At 50.6% G+C, this 17,466-nt stretch overlaps 1 protein-coding gene across 1 annotated transcript in view; it reads right to left on the reverse strand.

Annotated features, from left to right (window-relative positions):
- Positions 1–17,466, reverse strand: part of LOC146009853 (uncharacterized) — a 145,303-nt gene that overhangs the window by 27,489 nt on the left and 100,348 nt on the right. The window contains exon 5 of the mRNA XM_083150394.1: positions 7,755–7,763. Within this exon, the coding sequence (XP_083006520.1) occupies positions 7,755–7,763 (9 nt within the window). The remainder of the gene's footprint in view (positions 1–7,754; positions 7,764–17,466) is intronic.

The raw sequence follows: 17,466 nt of genomic DNA on the forward strand, positions 1-17,466 counted from the left end.
TCTCTCAAACGAGCTTTTACCGAGCGAAATTTTGCCCTGTCTCTTTGGACATCTTGAGGAAGGTCTGGAAAGATAGAGACCTTCACCCCTTTGTAGCTGAAGTCCGCTTTTGCCCGTGTGAGTTTTAGTACTTGATCACGATCCCTAAAATGCAAAAATCTGGCAATAAGAGTGCGTGGTAGTCCACCCGGGATTGGAGGGCGAGCTGGAATCCGATGTGCCCTTTCAATAGTAAATTGCGAGGAAAAGTTGTCTTTTCCAAATTCTTGCAGCAACCATGTTTCTATGAACTTTTCGGGTTCGCGACCCTCGACTCGCTCTTCCAACCCTACAATACGGACATTATTTCGACGAGAGCGACCTTCCAGGTCGATGGTTTTAAGACGTAAGTCGGCTATTTGTGTAGACATTTCCTTAACCTGGGCCCGCAGCGGGGCTACAATGTCTTCTAAATCTGAGGTACGTTTCTCAAGTTCTAGTACCCTATCCCTGGTCTTTTGGGCATCATCCCTGATCAACGTTATATCAGATTGTACTTTACTCAGTTGTTCCACAAGCCGAGTCTCACATTTATTAACTGCATCCAAGACCTGCTGTAAAGTGACCTCAGGTACAGCTAGCTGCGGCTGTGACTTGGAGGGGGTAGTCTGTGGCGTAGTAGGTTGGGAAGGATTGGAGCGAGCATATTTCTCGAGTCTAGCGGCTGCCGAGTTATTGGCTGATTTAGGCATGGTCGCCTCTCTACAAATTGCACCTATCTGGTGCCACTTAGGAGCGTATCTCAAGCTTTACAAACAGTCAGAACAAAGTTTTTTCTATTTAATGGCCGCTGGCATATAAGACCAAGTTCATAAATACAGCAAAGTCTTGTAACATAAATGTATAGTTACCGCCTGCGGTCATCCGGGTATACAGTAGCCTTGACTTCTGATGTCCTCGTTATTCGTGAGCCGGCTCTCTCACAGCCTAAGCTCACCCAGGGTATATGTGCAGATAGGCTAGTGTCGGGAAGATTTAGACAAATGGAGAATGCTTGCTGCCAGTATGCAGCGCGAGCTGGCTCTCTCACAGCCAGACATCCACAGCTGCCGCTGATCTCCCCTTGTTTGGTCCTCTCACGACCGCACAGATGGGGAGTGCTGCTGCTGGCAGAGACAGGCAATTCCCAGCAACGTGCCCCAATCAGGCCCTTATTCACAGGCTATGCGCCCTCAGCTGCCTCGTTCGCCCCTCTGCCGCTGCGTAAGACAAGGTACCGCTGCTAATGTCGACAGGCAGCGGGCGGTTTGCGGCAATGCACCTCCGGCGGCTCACTCCCAGGCCGAGCACCAACAGTCAGCTCCGGTCCCCCTCACTCAACCTTCTCGCTGCCGCTACCACGCCGGAGGGAGCTACTGGCTGCTACAGCTGCTGGTAAGAGCGGGCAGCTTCCGGCGGTGTACTGCGGTGTGCCTCGAATACACGTCCCCGACAACCACGTACTCTGCAGGACAGTTCCTGCCTTGAATCAGAACAGGACCGCGTCTGTATCCCGCTCAAAGAGGACCTCAGCTCCAACTCAGGTATCCGCAGACAAGTAAACAACCTTCATGCCGAGCTCGGTGGAGATTCAGTGGGATCAATCGGAGGTAGGGGATAGGGATTAAAGAATGGTCGGAGCCATGCCGGAGCTCCCACGAGCGTGGCTTCACTCGCGTGCCGCCGTGGTTACGCCCCCCCTATATAATTATCCTTTTTTAAATCACATTTGTGTTTTCTGTATGTCAAATATGTCAATTGTGTGTCCATACTTCGCTACTTTTTAGATACTTTCAATAAAAAAATAAATTTTAATAAAAATCCTTTCTCCAGGTGCATCACACTGTGACATTCTTTCTTTCTAGTGCTACATAATTGATTTAATCAACTGTAATTAAGTAGTATAATAACAGGGTATAAGGCAGCTGCTCTATAGATACATGGACAGACAATCTGTTATTCCTAGATTTGAATATTCTGTAAATCCCACCTACCTGATCCTCCTGTGGGGTCCTGTGATTCTCCTCTGTACAATCCTGGGAATACAGAGGACGGGGACATCTCTCTGGGGTATTCCTGTTACTGGGCCCATCTGTAGGAGACACGCAGTGACTAAGGACATTGTATATATGTGATTATCCTGGGAATACAGAGGACGGGGACATCTCTCTGGGGTATTCCTGTTACTGCCCCATCTGTAGGAGACACACAGTGACTGAGGACATTGTATATATGTTATTATCCTGGGAATACAGAGGACGGGGACATCTCTCTGGGGTATTCCTGTTACTGGCCCCATCTGTAGGAGACACGCAGTGACTGAGTACATTGTATATATGTGATTATCCTGGGAATACAGAGGACATCTCTCTGGGGTATTCCTGTTACTAAGCCCATCTGTAGGAGACACGCAGTGACTGAGTACATGGTATATATGTGATTATCCTGGGAATACAGAGGACGGGGACATCTCTCTGGGGTATTCCTGTTACTGGGCCCATCTGTAGGAGACACAGTGTGACTGAGGACATGGTATATATGTGATTATCCTGGGAATACAGAGGACGGGGACATCTCTCTGGGGTATCCCTGTTACTGGGCCCATCTGTAGGAGACACGCAGTGACTGAGGACATGGTATATATGTGATTATCCTGGGAATACAGAGGACGGGGACATCTCTCTGGGGTATTCCTGTTACTGGGCCCATCTGTAGGAGACACGCAGTGACTGAGGACATAGTATATATGTGATTATCCTGGGAATACAGAAGACGGGGACATCTCTCTGGGGTATTCCTGTTACTGGGCCCATCTGTAGGAGACACACAGTGACATGATGTGAGAGGAGAGCAGGAGTATAATAGGGGCTGATGGCTCCTGATGTATGAGATACACCAGAGAGTGCGGGGAGGAGACTGGTCAGATCTCTGGGCTGGTAACACACAGTGACATGGTGTGAGGGAGAGAGCAGGAGTATAATAGGGGCTGATGGCACCTGATGTATGAGATACACCAGAGAGTGCGGGGAGCAGACTGGTCAGATCTCTGGGCTGGTAACACACAGTGACATGATGTGAGGGGAGAGCAGGAGTATAATAGGGGCTGATGGCTCCTGATGTATGAGATACACCAGTGAGTGCGGGGAGGAGACTGGTCAGATCTCTGGGCTGGTAACACAGTGACATGATGTGAGGGGAGAGCAGGAGTATAATAGGGGCTGACGGCTCCTGATGTATGAGATACACCAGAGAGTGCGGGGAGGAGACTAGTCAGATCTCTGGGCTGGTAACACACAGTGACATGATGTGAGGGGAAGAGCAGGAGTATAATAGGGGCTGACGGCTCCTGATGTATGAGATACACCAGAGAGTGCGGGGAGGAGACTGGTCAGATCTCTGGGCTGGTAACACAGTGACATGATGTGAGGGGGAGAGCAGGAGTATAATAGGGGCTGATGGCTCCTGATGTATGAGATACACCAGAGAGTGCGGGGAGGAGACTGGTCAGATCTCTGGGCTGGTAACACACAGTGACATGATGTGAGGGGGAGAGCAGGAGTATAATAGGGGCTGATGGCTCCTGATGTATGAGATACACCAGAGAGTGCGGGGAGGAGACTGGTCAGATCTCTGGGCTGGTAACACACAGTGACATGATGTGAGGGGGAGAGCAGGAGTATAATAGGGGCTGATGGCTCCTGATGTATGAGATACACCAGAGAGTGCGGGGAGGAGACCGGTCAGATCTCTGGGCTGATAACACACAGTGACATGATGTGAGGGGGAGAGCAGGAATATAATAGGGGCTGATGGCTGCTGATGTATGAGATACACCAGAGAGTGCGGGGAGGAGACCGGTCAGATCTCTGGGCTGGTAACACACAGTGACATGATGTGAGGGGGAGAGCAGGAGTATAATAGGGGCTGATGGCTACTGATGTATGAGATACACCAGAGAGTGCGGGGAGGAGACTAGTCAGATATCTGGGCTGGTAACACACAGTGACATGATGTGAGGGGGAGAGCAGGAGTATAATAGGGGCTGATGGCTGCTGATGTATGAGATACACCAGAGAGTGCGGGAGGAGACTGGTCAGATCTCTGGGCTGGTAACACACAGTGACATGATGTGAGGGGGAGAGCAGGAGTATAATAGGGGCTGATGGCTCCTGATGTATGAGATACACCAGAGAGTGCGGGGAGGAGACTGATCAGATCTCTGGGCTGGTAACACACAGTGACATGATGTGAGGGGGAGAGCAGGAGTATAATAGGGGCTGATGGCTCCTGATGTATGAGATACACCAGAGAGTGCGGGGAGGAGACTGATCAGATCTCTGGGCTGGTAACACACAGTGACATGATGTGAGGGGGAGAGCAGGAGTATAATAGGGACAGATGACACCTGATGTATGAGATACACCAGAGAGTGCGGGGAGGAGACTGGTCAGATCTCTGGGCTGGTAACACACAGTGACATGATGTGAGGGGGAGAGCAGGAGTATAATAAGGGCTGATGGCTCCTGATGTATGAGATACACCAGAGAGTGCAGGGAGGAGACTGGTCAGATCTCTGGGCTGGTAACACACAGTGACATGATGTGAGGGAGAGAGCAGGAGTATAATAGGGGCTGATGGCTCCTGATGTATGAGATACACCAGAGAGTGCGGGGAGGAGACTGGTCAGATCTCTGGGCTGGTAACACACAGTGACATGATGTGAGGGGGAGAGCAGGAGTATAATAGGGGCTGATGGCTCCTGATGTATGAGATACACCAGAGAGTGCGGGGAGGAGACTGATCAGATCTCTGGGCTGGTAACACACAGTGACATGATGTGAGGGGGAGAGCAGGAGTATAATAGGGGCTGATGGCTCCTGATGTATGAGATACACCAGAGAGTGCGGGGAGGAGACTGATCAGATCTCTGGGCTGGTAACACACAGTGACATGATGTGAGGGGGAGAGCAGGAGTATAATAGGGACAGATGACACCTGATGTATGAGATACACCAGAGAGTGCGGGGAGGAGACTGGTCAGATCTCTGGGCTGGTAACACACAGTGACATGATGTGAGGGGGAGAGCAGGAGTATAATAAGGGCTGATGGCTCCTGATGTATGAGATACACCAGAGAGTGCAGGGAGGAGACTGGTCAGATCTCTGGGCTGGTAACACACAGTGACATGATGTGAGGGAGAGAGCAGGAGTATAATAGGGGCTGATGGCTCCTGATGTATGAGATACACCAGAGAGTGCGGGGAGGAGACTGGTCAGATCTCTGGGCTGGTAACACACAGTGACATGATGTGAGGGGGAGAGCAGGAGTATAATAAGGGCTGATGGCTCCTGATGTATGAGATACACCAGAGAGTGCAGGGAGGAGACTGGTCAGATCTCAGGGCTGGTAACACACAGTGACATGATGTGAGGGGGAGAGCAGGAGTATAATAGGGGCTGATGGCTCCTGATGTATGAGATACACCAGAGAGTGCGGGGAGGAGACTGGTCAGATCTCTGGGCTGGTAACACACAGTGACATGATGTGAGGGGGAGAGCAGGAGTATAATAGGGGCTGATGGCTCCTGATGTATGAGATACACCAGAGAGTGCGGGGAGGAGACTGGTCAGATCTCTGGACTGGTAACACACAGTGACATGATGTGAGGGGGAGAGCAGGAGTATAATAGGGGCTGATGGCTCCTGATGTATGAGATGCACCAGAGAGTGCGGGGAGGAGACTGGTCAGATCTCTGGACTGGTAACACACAGTGACATGATGTGAGGGGGAGAGCAGGAGTATAATAGGGGGAGAGCAGGAGTAGACAAGCAAGCGCCAAGATGGCTGCCTCACACTTTACATGCTCCTGAACATCTCTACAAAACAGCTTAAATTCTATACAGCAGACTTAAGAATCATCAAAAATATCCAGGGACTTACCTTTAACTTGTACTTCACTACATGGATGTCTCTTCAGAACAAACGGATTGCACTCCTGCACTGAGATGCACACTGGATTGGATTTAAACCCCTGCCCCTTCTACAAGGACTGGCTTTACATCTTCAGGGAACATCACAGAACAAGGTACTGGAAAAACTAAACTATCTCTATCAAGGTCCCCCATTGACATCAGTTACCTATGCTTTCTGTCCAGTTACATATGTTTCTCTGTTCAGAAACTAACTCTGATCCTTTGCCTTAAAAAGAATCTGAAATAAAATATCCCCAGCCCCTGGATTCGACAATCACACAGGGCCCAGTTTATTCCCAAGAGACTGGTTATCTCTACAAAGAACATACACTTCAAAAGCCTCACACTGGGATTTCACACCTTCATTGGGATTGTCTTGTAACAACTCTCCAGAAGCCAGCTTTGTTCCCGAATAACTTGTGTGACTAAATCACTAAATCAGCAACTGAAAAGGAAAGTTACTTGTAGTTTATTTAATGAATACCTGTCCATAATACATATTTGTACAAGAAAGAAACAACCTAATACAGCAATAACCTGGAGCTACATAGACTTGAGCAAAAGTGTTTTCAACATACTGGATACCACAAATATGGCGCCGCAGAAGGCTGCCTTGGAGCTGTGCAGCTCAACCAAACTATATGTCTCCCCTTGTCTCCCCCTGTCCTTGTCCTCATTCACCACCCCCTCGAGTGTGGTGACCCCGCCAAGTGTGGTGACGAAGCACAGCAGAGAAGCCCTCCTGAAATGGAGCTCACCCCTGGAGCAGACCACCCGTATGGGCCTGACGGAGCGGGAGGTGGGCAGATTGGCAGCTCTCACAGTCCACACTGCCCTTGCTGCCCTGTGCAGAAAGGATGCAGCAAAGTTGTTGCCAGCAGGGAAGTCTGGCATGGTCGAATGGTGCAGTAACCGCAATAAGGGCTGCCGGGCCGGAGTCGCTGTCAGGTGGAAACGCAGAGGCCATAGATCTGCCCTCCCAGCAATCATGCTATCAAACACGAGATCTCTTGCGAACAAGATGGATGAGCTGTCTCTGCTAATACAAGATGCAAGGTCGGCCACTGCAAGATCCTCCATCCTATGCTTCACAGAAACCTGGCTGGAAGACCATATTGCTGAATCCTCAGTGACTCTGTCAGGCTTCGGCCTCTTCAGGGCCGACCGCGACAAAGAGCTCTCGGGCAAATCCAAAGGAGGGGGCATCTGTCTGTACATTAACGACAGGTGGTGCACCGACATAAAGTCCCTGGGCAAGTCATGCAGCCCCCAACTAGAGACTCTTACCATCAAATGCAAACCTTTCTACTCCCCTCGGGAAATTGCCTCTATTATCCTAGTAGGAGTATACATCCCCCCACAACCAAGTCCAACAGAAGCCCAACTTCAGCTGGCCACTCTGATAACGGACACCGAACTTAGACACCCAGACTCGCTGCTCATTGTGCTTGGTGACTTCAACTGTGCCAACCTGAGCCAGGAGCTCCCAAAATACACCCAGCAGGTCACATGCCACACGAGAGGGACGAACACTAGACCACTGCTACACCACCATAAAGTCTGCATACCGATCCATACCCCATGCAGCACTGGGTCTCTCCGACCACTGCATAGTCCACCTTCTTCCGACATATATCCAGAAGCTAAAGTCCGCTAAGCCTGTTATCAAGTCTGTCAAAAACTGGTCAATCGAGGCAAAAACAAAGCTTCAGGCCTGCTTCGACTGCACTGACTGGATGGTGTTCGAAGCCTCTGCCTCTGACATAGATGAACTAGCGGATGCAGTCACATCCTACATCAGCTTCTGCGAGGACTTATGTGTACCAACCAAGCAAATCCGATCCTTTAACAACAACAAGCCATGGTTCGGTAGCCAGCTCAGGAAACTCCGCCGAGCTAAGGAGGAGGCATACAGCAGCGGGGACAGGACACAGTACAAAGAAGCCAGGAACTCCTTGACTCGGGGTATCAAACTCGCAAAAAGGGAATATACAAACAAGCTGACACACAACCTCACAGCAAAGGATCCTGCGGCAGTATGGAAGGGCATGCAAAACATCACAAATTGGGAGAAAACACAGTCTGAAACCAGCCATGAACTTGCAGAAGACCTGAACAAGTTCTACTGCAGATTTGAACAGGCCATACCTCCCCCACTCCATCCCAAAGACCACCACACCCAGGCCCTCCACGTGGACCAAGGCGAGGTAGAAGCAGTACTCAAAAGAATAAAACCTAAGAAGGCTGCAGGACCGGATGGTGTGTCGCCTTAGGACCTGTGCAGCTCAGCTCGCCCCCATCTTCACAACGATATTCAACTCCTCCCTGGACTTGTGCAAGGTTCCTGCCTGCTTCAAACGCTCTATCATCATCCCGGTCCCTAAGAAAACACCCACGAAGGACCTAAATGACTTCAGGCCAATTGCACTAACCTCAGTGGCCATGAAAGCATTTGAAAGACTAGTACTGAAGCACCTGAGAGAAGTGACAAACTCTCACCTTGACCCCATGCAGTTTGCCTACCGGGCGAACAGAAGTGTAGAGGATGCGGTCAACCTCGGGCTGCAACATATTTTACAACACCTTGACCACCAAGGCACCTATGCAAGAGTCCTATTCGTGGACTTCAGCTCAGCATTTAATACTATCGTTCCCGGCATCCTGCAGCCAAAACTCCTCTCCTTAGGAGTCCCAGTATCAACAGGGAACAGGTGGTCAAAGCCGGCGCCTTCTCGTCCAGCACACAAACAATCAGTACTGGAGCCCCCCAAGGATGCGTCCTCTCCCCTCTGCTCTTCTCTCTCTGCACGAATGACTGCACCTCAGCTGAGCAGTCAGTGAAAATCATCCAGGGTAAGGAAACGCGCTGAGAAGATCGCAAACGACAAGCTGCATCCCGGTCACAACCTGTTCGACATCCTACCATCCGGAAGACGGTTCTGGTCCATCCCCGTCAAAACGTCCAGATCCGCAAGAAGCTTCTTTCCGTTAGCCGTCCATCACCTGAACAATCCAATCAAAGCGAATGCAATCCCAATATCAACAGCCAAACAACGTGTCCCTACTTGGCGACCTGACCACCATAGTCGTAGCTAGAAATTAAATGCATGTAATGTCTTTATGTAATATATGTAATGTCTCCCTCCCCCCTTTTCATCCCTGCTTGATGCTGCATTGTAATCCACAAAAAATTCCTAGTGTGCGCAAGCACACATGGCCAATAAAGTTGATTCTATTCTAATAGGGGCTGATTACCTTAATGGCTAGATACAGTTCCCTCATTAGTCAGTACTGACATGGGAGGGTGTAGCATAAGAGATTGCAGAATTCAGAATATGTATCTCCGATATGTAATAAGTGATTATTACTCACCTGTAGGGATTTCCTCCTCCGTACACGGCTGATCATCCCCCATATACGTCTCTTCTTCTCCCTCTATATATTTAATCTTTATAAACGTCAGATATTCATCCTAAATAACCCAAAGAACATTAAAATAACACATATGGGGTGCCTGATATTACTGACACACACAACTGCTCTATACATCACATAGGGACGTCACTATTTCAGAGGCTAGTCCGTGGTGCGCTCGGGTGCCTGGAGCTGTTCCACTGTTATTCACTGGCCACTTCCTTCTCCAATCCTGTCTCTATAACCTGGGAATGAGACCACGGGTGGGACCAGGTCTCGCTGGTGGCCCCTCCTCCTCTTGTCATCCGCTAATTACCATTGGCTGGTGGCGGCTGTCCGTGATGGTGCCAGTGTCCTGGAGACTGCATAGGACATTCATCGGATTTGGAGAAGACGAGTAACAGGGTAGATGAGGAGCAGCTTGGGAGTCCTGCTGTAATACTGCCCCCTTATGGCAGCTATGGTGTCCACATGGGGGTATTATTGACTCTTCCCCCGGGGCACTACACACTAACTATTGGCATTGGCACAAGGTTACACCTGTGTTTGGCAATGTGATATTTGTTTGATGTGGGAACAATGTATTTTCCCCTGTGGAGCCGATGTGCGTGTTTTTCCCTGTCTGATGGTTTCCAAAGCAATTTAATTTTTTATTTTTTTTTGGCCTACTGCAACCTGAAAAAGGATAATGAGCTTCTCTATGCGATGTACAGACCCTACATCCCATCTACCTGATACTCCTGTGGGATCCGGTGATTCTCCATCATCACGTCCTTGTACAGACCCCTGTGTTCCTCTATATACTCCCCCTCCTGCATGGAGAGATAGACAGTGACATCCTGACACCTTATAGGCACCTGACACACAAAATGATACAGTCATCACCCAGACACATCCCCGGGTGTTACTGTATAATGTCCCATTCCCAGCAGTCACCTCTCCGGTCACATCCCCCGGTGTTACTGTATAACGTCCCATTCCCAGCAGTCACCTCTGCGGTCACATCCCCGGTGTTACTGTATAACGTCCCATTCCCAGCAGTCACCTCTCCGGTCACATCCCCGGTGTTACTGTATAACGTCCCATTCCCAGCAGTCACCTCCCCGGTCACATCCCCCGGTGTTACTGTATAACGTCCCATTCCCAGCGGTCACCTCTCCAGACACATCCCCGGGTGTTACTGTATAATGTCCCATTCCCAGCTGTCACCTCTCCGGTCACATCCCCCGGTGTTACTGTATAACGTCCCATTCCCAGCAGTCACCTCTCCGGTCACATCCCCGGTGTTACTGTATAACGTCCCATTCCCAGCAGTCACCTCTCCGGTCACATCCCCCGGTGTTACTGTATAACGTCCCATTCCCAGCAGTCACCTCCCCGGTCACATCCCCCGGTGTTACTGTATAACGTCCCATTCCCAGCAGTCACCTCTCCGGTCACATCCCCCGGTGTTACTGTATAACGTCCCATTCCCAGCAGTCACCTCTCCGGTCACATCCCCCGGTGTTACTGTATAACGTCCCATTCCCAGCAGTCACCTCTCCGGTCACATCCCCCGGTGTTACTGTATAACGTCCCATTCCCAGCAGTCACCTCTCCGGTCACATCCCCCGGTGTTACTGTATAACGTCCCATTCCCAGCAGTCATCTCTCCGGTCACATCCCCGGTGTTACTGTATAACGTCCCATTCCCAGCAGTCACCTCTCCAGTCACATCCCCCGGTGTTACTGTATAACGTCCCATTCCCAGCAGTCACCTCTCCGGTCACATCCCCCGGTGTTACTGTATAACGTCCCATTCCCAGCAGTCACCTCTCCGGTCACATCCCCTGGTGTTATTGTATAACACCCCATTCCCAGCAGTCACCTCTCGGGTCACATCCCCCCGGTGTTACTGTATAACGTCCCATTCCCAGCAGTCACCTCTCCTGTCACATCCCGGTGTTACTGTATAACGTCCCATTCCCAGCAGTCACCTCTCCTGTCACATCCCCCGGTGTTACTGTATAACGTCCCATTCCCAGCAGTCACCTCTCCAGTCACATCCCCCGGTGTTACTGTATAACGCCCCATTCCCAGCAGTCACCTCTCCGGTCACATCCCTCGGTGTTACTGTATAACGTCCCATTCCCAGCAGTCACCTCTCCGGTCACATCCCTCGGTGTTACTGTATAACGTCCCATTCCCAGCAGTCACCTCTCCGGTCACATCCCCCGGTGTTACTGTATAACGTCCCATTCCCAGCAGTCACCTCTCCGGTCACATCCCCCGGTGTTACTGTATAACGTCCCATTCCCAGCAGTCACCTCTCCGGTCACATCCCCGGTGTTACTGTATAACGTCCCATTCCCAGCTGTCACCTCTCCGGTCACATCCCCCGGTGTTACTGTATAATGTCCCATTCCCAGCAGTCACCTCTCCGGTCACATCCCCGGTGTTACTGTATAATGTCCCATTCCCAGCAGTCACCTCTCCGGTCACATCCCCCGGTGTTACTGTATAACGGTCCCATTCCCAGCAGTCACCTCTCCGGTCACATCCCTCGGTGTTACTGTATAACGTCCCATTCCCAGCAGTCACCTCTCCGGTCACATCCCCGGTGTTACTGTATAACGTCCCATTCCCAGCTGTCACTTCTCCGGTCACATCCCCCGGTGTTACTGTATAACGTCCCATTCCCAGCAGTCACCTCTCCGGTCACATTCCCGGTGTTACTGTATAACGTCCCATTCCCAGCAGTCACCTCTCCGGTCACATCCCCCGGTGTTACTGTATAACGGTCCCATTCCCAGCAGTCACCTCTCCGGTCACATCCCCCGGTGTTACTGTATAACGTCCCATTCCCAGCAGTCACCTCTCCGGTCACATCCCCCGGTGTTACTGTATAACGTCCCATTCCCAGCAGTCACCTCTCCGGTCACATCCCCCGGTGTTACTGTATAACGTCCCATTCCCAGCAGTCACCTCTCCGGTCACATCCCCCGGTGTTACTGTATAACGTCCCATTCCCAGCAGTCACCTCTCCGGTCACATCCCCCGGTGTTACTGTATAACGTCCCATTCCCAGCAGTCACCTCTCCGGTCACATCCCCCGGTGTTACTGTATAACGTCCCATTCCCAGCAGTCACCTCTCCTGTCACATGCCCCGGTGTTACTGTATAACGTCCCATTCCCAGCAGTCACCTCTCCTGTCACATGCCCCGGTGTTACTGTATAACGTCCCATTCCCAGCAGTCACCTCTCCTGTCACATCCCCCGGTGTTACTGTATAACGTCCCATTCCCAGCAGTCACCTCTCCTGTCACATGCCCCGGTGTTACTGTATAACGTCCCATTCCCAGCAGTCACCTCTCCCGTCACATCCCCTGGTGTTACTGTATAACGTCCCATTCCCAGCAGTCACCTCTCCGGTCACATCCCCCGGTGTTACTGTATAACGTCCCATTCCCAGCAGTCACCTCTAATGTCACATCCCCCGGTGTTACTGTATAACATCCCATTCCCAGCAGTCACCTCTCCGGTCACATCCCCCAATGTTACTGTATAACGTCCCATTCCCAGCAGTCACCTCTCCCGTCACATCCCCCGGTGTTACTGTATAACGTCCCATTCCCAGCAGTCACCTCTCCGGTCACATCCCCGGTGTTACTGTATAACGTCCCATTCCCAGCAGTCACCTCTAATGTCACATCCCCCGGTGTTACTGTATAACGTCCCATTCCCAGCAGTCACCTCTCCGGTCACATCCCCCAATGTTACTGTATAACGTCCCATTCCCAGCAGTCACCTCTCCGGTCACATCCCTGGTGTTACTGTATAACGTCCCATTCCCAGCAGTCACCTCTCCGGTCACCTCCCCCGGTGTTACTGTATAACGTCCCATTCCCAGCAGTCACCTCTCCGGTCACATCCCTGGTGTTACTGTATAATGTCCCATTCCCAGCAGTCACCTCTCCGGTCACATCTACACATAGGGTAGTTATACTGCATTCACAAGGTCTCTCCCAGGCAAAGATTTCATAGCAGACCGAAGTTTTAAGATTTACTGTTCAATCTCTTTGAAAAAGCGCTAAGAAATGGGCAACCTTGAGGACCGTAGACGCAGTGGTCGGCTAAGGGAACTTAGTGCATCAGATGAAAGGTACATCGTGCTTACTTCTGAGATCCTTCACATACTGTGTGCACGGTGCCTAGTGGACCTGGTGCTGGAGTGCCGTCACCATCAGCGGCATATAAAGTCATTACCCTGTACAGGGTGACTGTAGCCGACTCACCGGTAAGCGTGGACTCCTGTTCCGCTATTGGTTCCCCTGGTCTTTGGTGGGATTATTCCTATTGCTGGTGCTGAGGCGGGTGGCAGTGATGCTCTGTGGTGACGCGGTGGGTGGACCAGCCCCTGGTAATACGAGAAGAGGCTGTAACCCCCAGCAACACGTTTCACCTCTAACTCTACACGTCAGATCCTTCCCCCTGTACACGCCGAGGAAGCAACTGGTGGACAGCATTAGATGTACATGGCTCAGCCCATAGCCCTCGCCTGCACTACATGTGACACATGTGATGGGACCAGAGATGCCGATGTCCTACATTAGCACTGGCCACAGAACCGCTTGCACTGGCCCCCCATCCTTTTACTGGGGATTATACATGGTGCCCTATTGGGTGACTGGGGCTCTACACCCCTCTATACCGCTCCCCCATTATACAGCTATATCCGGGTGTGAGGGGAGGGTCACAGCCTGAAGGACCTTTCTCATCCCCCCTGTACCTCATTATCTGCACTTATGTTACATATACATGAGCAACACCGACTTACCGCCTGCCAGACGCGGCCTCTGCTCCCCGGGAAGGTGGTACACACCCAACTTCCGCTCTTGCGTTCCAACATACTTCCGGGATATGCGGTCCAACATACTTCCGGGATATGCGGTCCAACATACTTCCGGGATATGCGGTCCAGATGATATAAGCTTTGTGCGGTTCAAATTTCAAGTATCCATGTGCATTCCAGTGTTCTTCCGGTCTGTGCGTTCCACCCGATGTCTCATTATGCAGGGGGAGCAGCCTGCAAGGTCCTGTTATTTTTCTACAGGGGGAGCAGCCTGTAGTATCCCATAATACAGGTGAACAGCCTGTAGTGTCCTGTTATTTTTCTACAGGGGGAGCAGCCTGTAGTATCCCATAATACAGGTGAACAGCCTGTAGTGTCCTGTTATTTTTCTACAGGGGGAGCAGCCTGTAGTATCCTATTATACAGGGGAACAGCCTGTGATGTCCTGTTATTTTTCTACAGAGGGAGCAGCCTGTAGTATCCTATTATACAAGGGAGCAGCCTGTGGTGTCCTGTTACTATAATTATACAGGGGGAGCAGCCTGTGATGTCCTGTTATTATTATAAAACAGGGGGAGCAGCCTGTGGTGTCCTACTACCATTATTATACAGGGGGAGCAGCCTGTGGTGTCCTGTTGTTATTATTATTATTATTATAATACAGGGGGAGCAGCCTGTGGTGTCCTATTATTATTATTATACAGGGGAGCAGCCTGTGGTGTCCTGTTATTATACAGGGGGAGCAGCCTGTGGTGTCCTGTTATTATTATACAGGGGGAGCAGCCTGGTGTCCTGTTATTATTATACAGGGGAGCAGCCTGTGGTGTCCTGTTATTATTATACATGGGGAGCAGCCTGTGGTGTCCCTTTATTATTATACAGGGGCTGCAGCCTGTGGTGTCCTGTTATTATTATACAGGGGGAGCAGCCTGTGGCATCCCGGTATTATTATAAAGGGGGAGCAGCCTGTGGTGTCCTGTTATTATTATACAGGGGGAGCAGTCTGTGGTATCCTGTTATTATTATACAGGGGGAGCAGCCTGTGGTGTGCTGTTATTATTATACAGGGGAGAAGCCTGTGGTGTCCTGTTATTATTATACAGGGGGAGAAGCCTGTGGTGTCCTGTTATTATTATACAGGGGGAGCAGCCTGTGGTGTCCTGTTACTATTATACAGGGGGAGCAGCCTGTGGTGTCCTGTTATTATTATACAGGTGGAGTAGCCTGTGGTGTGCTGTTGTTATTATTATTATACAGGGGGAGCAGCCTGTGGTGTCCTGTGATTATTATACAGGGGAGCATCCTGTGGTGTCCTGTTGTTATTATTATACAGGGGGAGCAGCCTGTGGTGTCCCATTATTGTTATACAGGGGGAGCAGCTTGTGGTGCCCTGTTATTATTATACAGGGGGAGCAGCCTGTGGTGTCCTGTTATTATTATACAGGGGGAGCAGCCTGTGGTGTCCTGTTAGTATTATACAGGGGGAGTAGTCTGTGGTGTCGTTATTATTATACAGGGGGAGCAGCCTGTGGTGTCCTGTTATTATTATACATGGGGAGCAGCTTGTGGTGTCCCTTTATTATTATACAGGGGGAGCAGCCTGTGGTGTCCTGTTATTACTATACAGGGGGAGCAGCCTGTGGTGTCCTGTTATTATTATACAGGGGGAGCAGCCTGTGGTGTCCCGGTATTATTATACAGGGGGAGCAGCCTGAGGTGTCCCGGTATTATTATACAGGGGGAGCAGCCTGTGGTGTCCCGGTATTATTATACAGGGGAGCAGCCTGTGGTGTCCCGGTATTATTATACAGGGGGAGCAGCCTGTGGTGTCCCGGTATTATTATACAGGGGGAGCAGCCTGTTGTGTCCTGTTATTATTATACAGGGGGAGCAGCCTGTGGTGTCCCGGTATTATTATACAGGGGGAGCAGCCTGTGGTGTCCTGTTATTATTATACAGGGGGAGCAGCCTGTGGTGTCCTGTTATTATTATACAGGGGGAGCAGCCTGTGGTGTCCCGGTATTATTATACAGGGGGAGCAGCCTGTTGTGTCCCGGTATTATTATACAGGGGGAGCAGCCTGTGGTGTCCCGGTATTATTATACAGGGGGAGCAGCCTGTGCTGTCCTGTTATTATTATTATTATACAGGGGAGCAGCCTGTGGTGTCCTGTTATTATTATTATACAGCGGAGCAGCCTGTGGTGTCCTGTTATTATTATACAGGGGGAGCAGCCTGTGGTGTCCCGGTATTATTATACAGGGGGAGCAGCCTGAGGTGTCCCGGTATTATTATACAGGGGGAGCAGCCTGTGGTGTCCCGGTATTATTATACAGGGGAGCAGCCTGTGGTGTCCCGGTATTATTATACAGGGGGAGCAGCCTGTGGTGTCCCGGTATTATTATACAGGGGGAGCAGCCTGTTGTGTCCTGTTATTATTATACAGGGGGAGCAGCCTGTGGTGTCCCGGTATTATTATACAGGGGGAGCAGCCTGTGGTGTCCTGTTATTATTATACAGGGGGAGCAGCCTGTGGTGTCCTGTTATTATTATACAGGGGGAGCAGCCTGTGGTGTCCCGGTATTATTATACAGGGGGAGCAGCCTGTTGTGTCCCGGTATTATTATACAGGGGGAGCAGCCTGTGGTGTCCCGGTATTATTATACAGGGGGAGCAGCCTGTGCTGTCCTGTTATTATTATTATTATACAGGGGAGCAGCCTGTGGTGTCCTGTTATTATTATTATACAGGGGAGCAGCCTGTGGTGTCCTGTTATTATTATTATACAGGGGAGCAGTCTGTGGTGTCCTGTTATTATTATACAGGGGGAGCAGCCTGTGGTGTCCCGGTATTATTATACAGGGGGAGCAGTTATACTTATAGGTAAGTTATACTTCTGTGGAGATAGAAGGCGGCGTGGAGAGTGTTCCCAGCTGCTGCTGTTACTGCTAGGCTCTGATAGTGACGCTCCTCTGCCTGTGGGGTTCACAAGGCCGGATCTGTGGATTAGTAATCATTATTCCGACATTTCATGTGGCCGTAATTCCCAGAAAGAATCCAACCCTCCACTGTCATCGTCCTTAGAAACTAGGGCGGAAAGTAGGTCATATGCTTCATCAAAGGAAATCCCTGAGTGTAAAGGTGGAAGTGACATCCCGCATGAGACTGATAGGAGAATCCAGGGAAGGAATCCAGTAATCTGACTTATTCCTGAACCACCGGAGCACAG

This window comes from Crinia signifera, chromosome 6 (assembly GCF_055691185.1).
Source record: "Crinia signifera chromosome 6, ASM5569118v1, whole genome shotgun sequence".
Classification (NCBI taxonomy): domain Eukaryota; kingdom Metazoa; phylum Chordata; class Amphibia; order Anura; family Myobatrachidae; genus Crinia; species Crinia signifera.